Source organism: Platalea leucorodia, assembly GCF_965183815.1.
Source record: "Platalea leucorodia genome assembly, chromosome: 22".
Lineage (NCBI taxonomy): Eukaryota > Metazoa > Chordata > Aves > Pelecaniformes > Threskiornithidae > Platalea > Platalea leucorodia.
The window spans coordinates 4,997,104-5,008,368 of record NC_138844.1 but is presented as its reverse complement, the minus strand read 5'-3'; the positions used below and the strand labels follow the sequence as shown (position 1 = coordinate 5,008,368).

Sequence of the window (11,265 nt, the reverse complement as noted above, 5' to 3'; positions counted from 1 at the left end):
CACCCGGAGCAGGCGAGGACGGCTCGGCCCCCTCCCCGCGCCCTCGCAGCCTGGCACGTCTCTCTCCTCCTCACCGCCTGCCAGAAAAAACAGCCTCGCTGCTTGGCCGCGGGCCAGGCTCTCCAGACAGCGCATCCTCAACCCCCCAAGGAAGGCTGCCTCTCACGTCCGTGCAAACCAACCCCGGTGCTTCCCCAAGGCCGCGCAATGCGACGGGGGGGCTCCCGCTCTGACCCGGGGCTGGAGCGGCCCGTGCTTGGCCAAAGCATCCCGCTCCCTTCTCCCTCTCCTATCCCATCTCCCCAGCCCCTCCTCAAGCACAGCGTGAAGGTCTCAGCTCTGGAGTCCCAGGCAAGCCAGTGGATCTGGGGCAGGATCAGGCCTCCTGATGCTTGAGCATCGGGACTGGTAACGGGGTGCAAACAGCCAGGCTGGTTCCTATACGTGGGGCTGGGGCAGATGCGTCCACTCAGTCCCAAGCCCTGGTCCTTTTTGCACCGGAGCATCCGCCTGGGCAAGAGCATTGGTTCCTCCCTGCCAGGATCCCAAAGGACTCCCAGGAATGATGATGGAGAGATGGATACTGGGCCCTGCAGCTGCCTCAAAAATGAACTGGTCGTGGGCGAGATGCTCACGGATGGGGAAATGGAGGCAGGGGAGGGCTGAGCACCGTGCCAAGGGGCAGAGCAGAAGGAGCGCTGCTCTCTCCGCGTGCACAGATCCCTGCCGTCCCAGCACGGGCTCTCACGGCTGCTCAGGGTCACCCCCGCTGCGGAAAGCCGGGGCTGGGAGAGCAGCTCGGGAACACTGGAGGGATTTGAGACAAGCTTGTGCCCTGCCAAGCCGAGTTCTGGGCATCCCAAACCCATCCTCCACACCAAAGACGTGCCCGATAGGGAGGTGGCTTCGCCGGTGCGAGCGAGGCCGTGTGCGGGAGCCTGGCGAGGCAGCAGGCACCGGGATGGGTTCGGCTGCGTCCCCGCAGCCCCCTGCATGCCCCCAGGGTCCCACGGGGTCCCCCCGGTTGTGCCTGGCTTCCAAACATCTGCACAGCTGTGCTCCGGAGAAGCCGTTCGGCCGACGCCTGGGCTCACCCCGCGGGTGATGCTGCTGCTTCGGCACCAAGCGCCCCAGCCGCTGCCGGCCGAGGGCTGGCGGGTGCCGGGGGGCTGCTCTGGTGCAGCCCAGGGGGTTTGGGCACCCTCCCCGAGAAGGCTGCCGTCAGCAGGTACTTACCACCATCTAGTGGCCCTTCAGCCAAGTGCGGGAGGAGGAGGAGGAGGAGGAGGGTTAATCCTCAGTCGTGGCCTGGGATGGGACTGGACCAGAGAGCTCTGGGGATGCTCAGACCTGGGGCTGGGGGCAAGGGGCCACTGCCCGCGCCCAGCTCCGGCTCCAGACCCACAACGAAGTCTGGAGCAGCCAAACACAGAGAGGAAAATGGCTTTATTGTGGGCTACCAGCCCCCCCGTGCCCCTGCAATGCCCCGGTGGCACCACAGCGGGTACCACGGGGCAGAGCAGGGCTCCGGGGCACTGTGCAAGGGCTGGGTGGTGGGACGTGGGTCTCTTCATGCAACGGGTTCCCATAGGAGGCTGGGGCTGGTGGTGGGGACAGCGTAACCGGTTTCTCAGCATGGCCAGGGAGAGAAGCACCTGGATTCGGGGAGGGGAAGAGACACGGGTGACGGTGGGGAAGGGGACACCGAGACGCAGGCTGGGACGGACACGGCCTCGCATGTGGGTGACTTGCGGGCACAGAGGGGATAAGGAGGGTGGGAGATCTCTGGGCGAACGTGGAGGTCTCGCTGCCCCAGGCAGGGGTCAGGACTCTGCCTCTAGCTTGGCTGCAGACCCCCTCCACTTTCCCAGCCCTGACCCGTGCCTCAGTTTCCCCATCTGCCAAATGCCTCCATAAAGGGTTTTGTTTGGGAGACGAACCCTGCCTATGCAGCGCTTGGTGTCAGCGCTGGTGTCACAGCCGGTGACACACAGCTCTCTGGGCCCGATGGAGGTGGCTGCCGTGGTTTTAGCACGTTCCTCCCCGGAGCTTGAAGGACTTGAAATGCAGGGAGGGACACTGGGAGGGTGGCATTGTCCCTGAGCTGCAACTGTGGTTCCCCGTCTCGCCTGCTCCCATGTAAAATGGAGTCCAGGAGATGGAGCCAAAGAGAATCCTCAAGGCTCAGCACCCTGGAGATGCTGGGGCACCCCAGGAACGGAGCTGCCTCCCCAGCGGGTGCACCCCGGGGTGCCACCTCTCACCTGGGGTGCCGCGGTCCTCATCGCTCCTCCAGGTCGTAGGCTGCCGCCAGGTAATCCTTCGGGACGATCCCAACCACGTTGTTGAGCTCTCCCACCCACCAGCCGTACACGCCGTACTCCTGGGGAGACACAGGGACGCGGGTTTAGTGCCGGGGCAGGGGACATGGCTCAGGTCCCTTCCTTCGGTACCTGGATCTACAGAGAGCAGCCCCCAGACTCCAACCCAAAAATACCCCAGTCCCACTTCTCCCGCTTGTAAATCCTTCCCTGTCCTTCCCAACCCCCCCCTTCCTTCTGGGCCACTCTCCCCGGCTCCTGCAGGGCATGGCTTGGGGCTTGCTTGGAAACTCAGCATTTAATTCACACCCTGCTATTTTGGGGTATTTCAGTTACAGATGGCAACCCTCGGGATGTCCCAGGCCCCAGCCTGGCGCTCTGTGAAGCCTCTCCAGGCGGATCGTGCCTGGGTAACCCATCCCCTCCCCAGATTTACATGTGATTTTCCCCTGACAGCAGATATTAGAGGCAAATAATAACAGAGAAAACTTCCCCCGGTGTGCGCGAGAGGAGGAGTTAGCACACGCAGGCTTAAGAAGTTTGCCATCAAAATAAGAGAGGTTTTTTCTTTTTTTTTTGAAAGGAGATGTTAAAAGTGATGTGCACAGCAGCGCGTCCCATCTCGTGTCCCGCGCGAGCTCTGACACCCCCGGCCTGGCTGGGGCATTTAACGTGTCCCCAAGCTCATCCCTGCTTCCCAAGAGGGAAAGGGTTTTGCTCGGGAGAGGGGCTGAGTCACCAGAGACAGACATTGCTCCCGGGGCTTCCAGCTCTGCAGATGGTGCTGCCCTCGCTGGAGCCAGGGAAGGGTCCCAGGAGTCCCGACACTCCCCAGGTTGGGACCCCAATGCTCCCCAGGGACCCACACCCCAGCAAACAGCACCGAGTCAAGCCCTCGCGATGCTGCTGGATAGGCAGGAGCGGGGAGGGACGGGGGCTACATCCCCCTGCCCCGCCGTCCTCACCAGCCAGGGAGGAAAAAATCCTGCTGCAAAACCAGACGGAAAAATTTGGGTCTATTTGCTGTAGCCTGGAGAGCCGCGGGCAGAGGGGCCGAGATGCACCCCGGGCGCGACGGGGAGCCCCCAGCCTCCTCTCGCCCCCCCCAGCTCTGCCGTAGCCTGAACGCTATGAGGTATTTTAAAATAATTTCTGCTTTGATGAATTGCCGGGTAGTCCGCGATTGCTCATAATCAAAGGGAGGAAAATGCAAATGAGAGCCAGCCGAGAACTCGCGGCACCGAGCGTTTATTTCACTGCGCAGTGCCAAAAAGAATTAAAACAACATTAAACTCCCAGCAATAATGTTTAAGTCCTCGTTTCCAAGTGCCAAATTGCACCACTCTGGATCATACAGATGTTCGTTAATTATGCTAATTTTTATTAAACTATTAAAACGAGGAGTGCACTGGCACAGCAAGGCAGAGCCCAGTGCAGGGTGAACTCTGCTCTCGTCTGGAGGTGCTAATTTACATCTCGCTGACGTGCTGATGCCTGAGACCGGCTTTTGGAGGGGGATGAGGAGAAGGAGGGAGCTTGAGGATGGTTTTGCTGGAATCTACCTAATTACACGCTAATGGGGCCTCTGTGCTCAGTACCTGCCTGGACTGTGTTGGGGCGGGGGAAGTAATTTAGCTGAGACTTTACAGAAGGGACTGAAAACGCACTAATTGGGAAGATAATTGCTCCAGCGGGGTCGGTGGGCCCCGAGCGTGCCGGTACGGTGGCATCAGGAGAGGGGAGCGGGATGCTCTGCCCCCTCCGCCTGCTCAACCTCCGTCAGATGCTGCATGGCAGGAGCTCGGCAGGGTGCTGGAGGCAGCACCCATGGGTGCTGATGCCGTGCCAGGAGCCCCCGGGGGCCCTGGCACACAGCATCAGGCATCGGCCAGGAGGCAGAGCAAAGCCATCGCTCTGCCCCATCCCCAGAAACGCAGCAGAGCCGAGCAAACTGGGAACGCAGTGCCCTTTCCAGGCTGGTATGTAACAGGGAACTGGATTTGGGGGTCACCCCAACACCCCAGCAGCCATCCCCCTGCCCAGCCATCCTCTACATGGCCACGATGGCCTCACTCTGCTCCCAAAACGCTGTGATGTTCTCCCAGAAGGAAGAAAACCCCTCAAAGCACTTCTCCACGTTTCATTCCCAAGATCCCCGGTGCCAGGCGAACCCGAAGCAGACGCTCGTTCAGATAATCGCCCGCAATCAGGGCTTTTATGGTGGGTTGGTGCACGGGGCCGTAAAAAGCTTTATGCTGCTCATCTCCATCGACAAGGGAGAAGGAAAAGGAGGAAAAAGAAACAAGACGACGACAACCACAACCTGGTTTCTCTCCTGCCTTGCACCACGGCTCCTCCAGCATCACCCAGGAGAGACGACGCTCTTCCCAGGAGGGGGACAGCGAAGCCCCTGAATGACCCAGCTTCAGATGCCCCCCATCCCCATCGGGGGGGACATCCCACAGCCCAAGCCCACAGTCACAAAGGTGGCGATGGCAACGTGGCCAACTGTCCCCTGCACGGCCTCAGATGGACGACTGCCTGGTGGGATCCTAAACGTGCAGCCACGTCTCTCCAGCAGCACTTTCCCTGCTCCACCGAGCTCAAATTGCCCCGTCCGACATCCCTCCCGCCCCTCACCGAGAAACACGGGCTCTTCCTTCACCAAGCAGATGATATTTACTCCCTACCAGTGCTCCCAAGCCCTCCTTGCCACCGTGCTCCTTCACCAGCCCTCGTAAACAACCCCGTCGGGCTTCGGGAGGGCCATTAATCACCCCCCTTCGCACAGAAGATCAATGACGCTTTGATGGATGCCGAAGGAAAAGCCAATCAGTCAGGGACTTATCGGTTTATGATTGCTTGGCCCCATTATTAGTGCTTGTCTGTCATACATTATTGTTAGGAAAATGGAGGAATCTAATTCATAGATGAGGTATGGCGGGCGTGCGAGGGGTCGGCTGACACCGGGGAGTTTTATACCAGGTCAGCTATACATCTATTTACCTCGAAAACTGGCTCGGAGCTGCAGCAGGCTCTGAAATTGAGGGGCTACCTGTCCTTGGGGAATTCGAGGCCGGCGGCAGCTGAGGGATGCGGCTGGGAACGCCGTCTCCTTGGCACATCACCCAGCCTGGCACACAGAGGAGTCACCTGGGCGGTGCTCACCCTTTGCTTCAGATCATGGCCTACCATTACCTGCCCCCCACCACGCTGCTCTTTTGTAGGGTAAATCCCTATAAAAATAAAGGATTCCCACTTGCTTCCAATTATTCAATTCTCAGCTGCTGCGAGGAGCTGAGGACACACAGCTGGGGCTGGGGCATCGCTCCTTCCCCTTGTCCTGTCTGCAGTGCCTGCTCCAGCATCGCCCAGGGTGGCTGCACCATCCCATCCCATCCCATCCCATCCCATCCCATCCCATCCCATCCCATCCCATCCCATCCCATCCCATCCCATCCCATCCCATCCCATCAGGCTCTCCATGTCCCAGCCCAGGGGGAAGAAGCCAGCAGACGTAAGGGGCTCAGAGCAAGCAATACTAGGGGAGGCAGAGGGAGAGGAAGGTGATGGTCCCCAGCTGGGGAAGGCCCGGCAGCAATGACCACCTGGGCCTGGGGAGCCATGGGAGCAGTTTTGGCAAGGGCAAGACTGCAGCTCCTCCTTGAGATGAGTTCTCAGGCTTTCCATGGGGCGACCGGCCTGACCGAAGGCGTTCAGGATTTAGCCCGTTGGTCATTTCCCATTAAAAACAAGGAGCCAACCAACCAAGTCAGCGCCACGGACCAAGGTGCCCGATGACAAGCCAACCCTGAGCACACCGCGGCGGTGGCATGACCCGGCTTGGGGCTGCCGACACAGGAGGGACGCACATCCCTTCGGGCACCCCGGGGCCGGCCGGCTCCCCGCCCGGACACCGCAGCCGGGGGGACGGCGCGGGGGACACACGGCCGGGGCAGACAGACGGCGGCGGCCGGGCCCCCGCGCAGCGCGGGAGCGGGCAGAAGGTGCAGCTGGAGCCCCGCCAGCCGCCGGGGCCGGGCCGGGAGACAATAGCGGCGGCAGCATCCGATCCGCGGCGCTGATGGGATTGGGAGCCCATGTGAAACTGCCGTATTAATATTTATTCCACAAAGCGCGCGGCTCCCAGCTTTCCGCGGCTCCGCCGCGCTCTGACCGCAGTACCAACCCTCAGGCACCGCAAACACAATTTGAAAACAATGTGACGGAAATGTTTAATCTGCTCAGCCCATCTGTGCTGCGTATTTCTCCAGATCTCCCTGAGAGAGGCGCCTTCGAATCTCCACATTGCCTTTAATATTCTCCTAAATCACCTCCCCACTGCACTTCAAGGGCCATTGCTACAATATCACAGGTTCATCGAGAGTGCACGGGAGAAGGGGGGTGCAGGGAGGAGAGGGTGAGGGACGGGGGTGTCGGCTGGGATATTTTTTATTTTAAAATATTTCCCAGGGATGGTGTTCCTGTGCCCCTCGGACAGGCGAGAGAGAGGAGAAAAAAAAAAGGGGGGGGGGTGAAATCAGAGGGAAGTTATTGTGCTGTTGCTGGGAGGCGATTAGCGAGGCTGTTTAGAAGCAAACAGGCTGGAATGGAGCAAAAATCATTTCCAAAGAATCGCTTTTATTAATCTCCTTCCTCGGCCGCTCGCTTTCACATGCGGCTGCCGCTATTCCTCTCTCCGGAGGGCCCCATCCTGCTCGGCGCTTCCCACGCCGAACGGGCGCGGGTGCTGGGTGAGGGGGGACCCCGAGGCGGCGGCAGCCCGGGGTGGGGGGCTGGGCCCAGCACGCCCGGGGCCCCCCGCCCCGGCACAGCTGTGACCTAGGGCCGCGATGCTCCGGCTCAGGTGCATCCCCGCTCCCTGCCTCAGTTTCCCCATCGCACCAAGGCCGATCCCCCCATGAGGTTTTTCAAAGGGGGCTGATAAGAAAGATGGGGATGGGCTTTTTAGTACGGTCTGTAGCGATAGAACACGGGGGAATGGTTTTACACTAAAAGAGGGGACATTCAGACGGGATAGAAGGAAGAAATTTTTTCCGATGGGGCTGGTGAGACACTGGAAGAGGTTGCCCAGAGAGGCGGTCGATGCCCCATCCCTGGAACCGTTCAAGGCCAGGTTGGACGGGGCTCTGAGCGCCCTGATCCAGGTGAAGCTGTCCCAGCTCGTGGCAGGGGGTTGGACTCGATGGCCTTTAAAGGTCCCCTCCAACCCACACCATTCTGCGGTGCTGTGATTCCATCTCCACTGGGAGGCCGCCGCTCCCTCCCCGGGCTGCTGGGTGCTGCCACCCCCAAACCACCCCACAGCCGTGTGTGGGGTCCGGGGGGGTGCGTGGGGTCCGGCAGGGTGCGTGAGGTGCAGGGGATGTGCGGGGTCCATGAGGGGTGCATGGGGCCCAGGGGAAGCTGTGGGGTCCGGGGGGTGCATGGAGCGCAGGGGTGTGCGGGGTCCAGGGGTGCGTGGGATCCGGGGGGATGCGCCGGGTCCGGGGGTGTGCAGGGCCCAGAAGGGGCGCATGGGGTCCAGGAGGAGTGTGCAGGGCCTGGGGGTGTGTGGGGTCCAGGGGGGGTGTGCGTGGTGTTGGGGGGCTGCGTGGGCTTCGGGGGTGTGCGGAGTCCAGGGGTGCGTGGGGTCTGGGGGGTGCACAGTGTCCAGGGGGGCTGTGCGGGGTCCAGGGGGGCTGTGCGGGGTCCAGGGGGCTGTGCGGGGTCCGGGCTGTGCGAGGTCCAGGCTGTGCGGGATCCGGGGGGGCTATGCGGGGTCCGGGGGGGCTGTGCGGGGTCCAGGGGGTGTGCGGGGTCCGGGCTGTGCAGGATCCGGGGGGGCTGTGCGGGATCCGGGGGGGCTGTGCGGGGTTCAGGGGGCTGTGCGGGATCCGGGGGGGCTGTGCGGGGTTCAGGGGGGTGTGCGGGTTCCGGGCTGTGCAGGATCCGGGGGGGCTGTGCGGGGTCCAGGGGGGTGTGCGGGGTCGGGGGGGCTGTGCGGGGTCCAGGGGGGTGTGCGGTGTCGGGGGGGCTGTGCGGGGTCCGGGGGGGTGCGCGGGGTCCAGGGGGTGTGCGGGGTTCAGGGGGCTGTGCGGGATCCAGGGGGGGCTGTGCGGGATCCGGGGGGGCTGTGCGGGGTCCAGGGGGGTGTGCGGGGTCGGGGGGGCTGTGCGGGGTTCAGGGGGCTGTGCGGGGTCCAGGGGGCTGTGCGGGATCCGGGGGGGCTGTGCGGGGTCCAGGGGGGTGTGCGGGGTCGGGGGGGCTGTGCGGGGTTCAGGGGGGTGTGCGGGGTCCAGGGGGGTGTGCGGGATCCGGGGGGGCTGTGCGGGGTTCAGGGGGGTGTGCGGGGTCGGGGGGGCTGTGCGGGGTCCAGGGGGGGCTGTGCGGGGTGCGGGGGGGCTGTGCAGGATCCGGGGGGGCTGTGCGGGGTCCGGGGGGGCTGTGCGGGATCCGGGGGTGCGCGGGGTCCGGGCGCGCGGCGGGCGGGCGTCGCATCCCCCGCGTTGCCATGGCAGCCGCTGCCGGCTTCGCTTCCCGCATCCCCGGGGGCCGCGCAGCCGGATCCACCTGCTCCTCCCCGACCTCCGCGGGGTCATCGCCAGGTCGGCAGAATAAATGAACGGGAGCACTAATGATGTGTTTGCTGGCTGTTTATGCTCTCTGTGTGTCAGGGGCACTCACATTTAGAGAGCTCATTATGGCTGCAATTAGACTGCACCATTGCTAGATATTTAACTCCTTTTTCTTTTAAATTAGCATTTTAATAACGTGCTTTGAGCAGGGGAAACAAAATGACCATTTTTCACGGACAAACTTCCTAGCTGTAGGTGCAACTTTAATGGCGAAGTTGCAAGGGAGGTAAAATAAGAGGAGGCCTGTTCCCTTCCCACCTATCCCTGCCCTCTCCCCCTCCTCCCCGCCACCGGGAAGGGGGGAAAAAACCGGGAGAGATTTTTATTTGCTTTATCGCACACTCCATTTCCCAAATTTGTTCTGCAGCCAATTATTTTCGCCTTTAAAGTCCTGAACGCTCACGCCTGATGAAAATTAGCAGCCATCTGAGTTAAACTCTGCCTGTGACCTGTGAAGAGGGCTCGAAATAATTGCGTACATGCGTGCGTGCACGCGCGTGTGCGAGGAGCCATCCCTCCCCGACGCCCCGAGCTGCGAGAGCGGGCGCGGATGGGAGCAGCCAGTGCCGATTACGTGATGGGTATTATCAAAATATCTTTATACAGTAACCCCCAGGGCCGCTTCCCTGCAAAGGTCGCCGTGATTATTTCCCCTTCATTCAGAACTGGTCCAGGAGAGGCGGAGGGGGACGAGGGGGACGGCCGAGGGGCTAGCTGTGGCCACTGGGCCAGGAGGGGGGACGGGGAGCGGCGGAGGGGACGTGGCGAAGGCGACGGCTCCGTGACTTCCCCAGGAACTTGCAAAAACGCCCGTTTTCTTCCCGCCCGCTTCGCAAAGTGCAAAGCCCGACCCCAACCAGGCCAAAAGTCGCGGCTTCGTTCCTCCATTAGGATTTATGCTCCTGATGAATCGATGACCCTAAACCACCCAGCTTGCCACCGGGGATTGCTGCGCCGGCCATGGGGAGGGGGCGAGGGACCCCCGGGGGTGGGTGCACCCACTGCTGCCGGGCTGGGAGAGGCACCCGAGCCGGGACAGGGGGTCACCGGGAGTGGGTGCCCCCCTCTGCCCTGCACCCCGGTCCCAGCCCTGGCCGGCTCCAGCCCCTTTCTGGAACGACTGGCAGCCCCCAGACACCCCGGGTCAGGACCAGGAGCCAGAGCTGGGACCCCCAGGGTCCCCCCGCAGCCGAAATCGCGCCGAGGGTCCCGAATCAGCGGGGAGCCACAGCAGGGAAGGGCAGGAGAGGAAGGAGAGAGACGCAGCCTTGGCGAGAACGATGCTTTCAACGTTTCCTCTCTTGCATCCGCTCAGCTGTACCTTAGACACCACCGTTTCATAAATACAATCCGGGTAGCGCAGGCTATAATTTGGTGATAGCTACCCCAGGACATATCTAGATACACTTCTGTTATTTTAATTAAATACTGCATTATGGTTTGTGACAACTTCATCGCTATAGCGTAAATGAATTTGGAATTAAAGTCTTACTTAGGCATTCCACTACTTCTCCCCCCTCCCCTCCACCCCTCCGTGCTACAAAGCAAAAGGCTATAAAATCAAGATGTTTGTTCATTTACAGATGGAGCAGCTTGGAAAAGAAAAAAAAAAAAAAAAGAGAAAAGGCAAGACGGTGCAGAAGCGAGCGCGAACACCGGTGGCTTGCGAGCATCCTTGGGTGGAGGAGAGCACAAATGGGGGATGCTGAATATTAATTGTGTGCGTTACCGTTATCCTCCGAATCGGGCTCCTCCGAACCCCCCTTCCCCGGCCGCGGGATTTCTGTGGTGTCCACGATTCTCATTTTTAACTCTTGATTTGTGACTGCTGCCGAGCGGACGAAGCGCTGGAAGTTTTAGACCTTTGGGGATTCGGTCTGTGGGAAGGGCACGGCGGCGGCCGGAGAGGCTGAGTTATGGCAAAGGGAAACTTCTTATTTTATGCCCAGGCCTGGGAGTTTCAATTCCATCCATCTATTAACTCGTCTCTAATGAAACTAGACTGTACGTGACATTTTGCAATATAACTGCTTTAAATGTTACCACATCAATTGGTCTAAATGTTACCCGCGCCTCATGAACCGGGAGATGGTTTTATAATTATCTCCGTCTCTCTCTAACGAACAAAGATTTCTACTGTCTGCTGGTATTTTACATTAGCAAAGGAAACAAGGATGCCTGCTCGAAGCACGGGTGCTCAACAGGCTCAGACAAATAAAAATCACAAGTCGTGAGGGTGGCAGAGGTGTTACCGTCACCTCTTGCCAAATCGATGCCCGATTTAAAACCTTCCTCATCTATTTTGC

General features: G+C 60.8%; 1 protein-coding gene across 1 annotated transcript in view; it reads right to left on the bottom strand.

Moving 5' to 3' along the window:
- Window positions 1-1,622: 1,622 nt before the first annotated feature.
- Window positions 1,623-11,265, bottom strand: part of SKAP1 (src kinase associated phosphoprotein 1) — a 158,826-nt gene continuing 149,183 nt past the window's right edge. The window contains exons 12-13 of the mRNA XM_082331735.1: window positions 2,265-2,383; window positions 1,623-1,655 (exon numbers count right to left, since the gene is read on the bottom strand). Coding sequence (XP_082187861.1) covers window positions 2,282-2,383 — 102 coding nt within the window. The 3' untranslated portion in view covers window positions 1,623-1,655; window positions 2,265-2,281. The remainder of the gene's footprint in view (window positions 1,656-2,264; window positions 2,384-11,265) is intronic.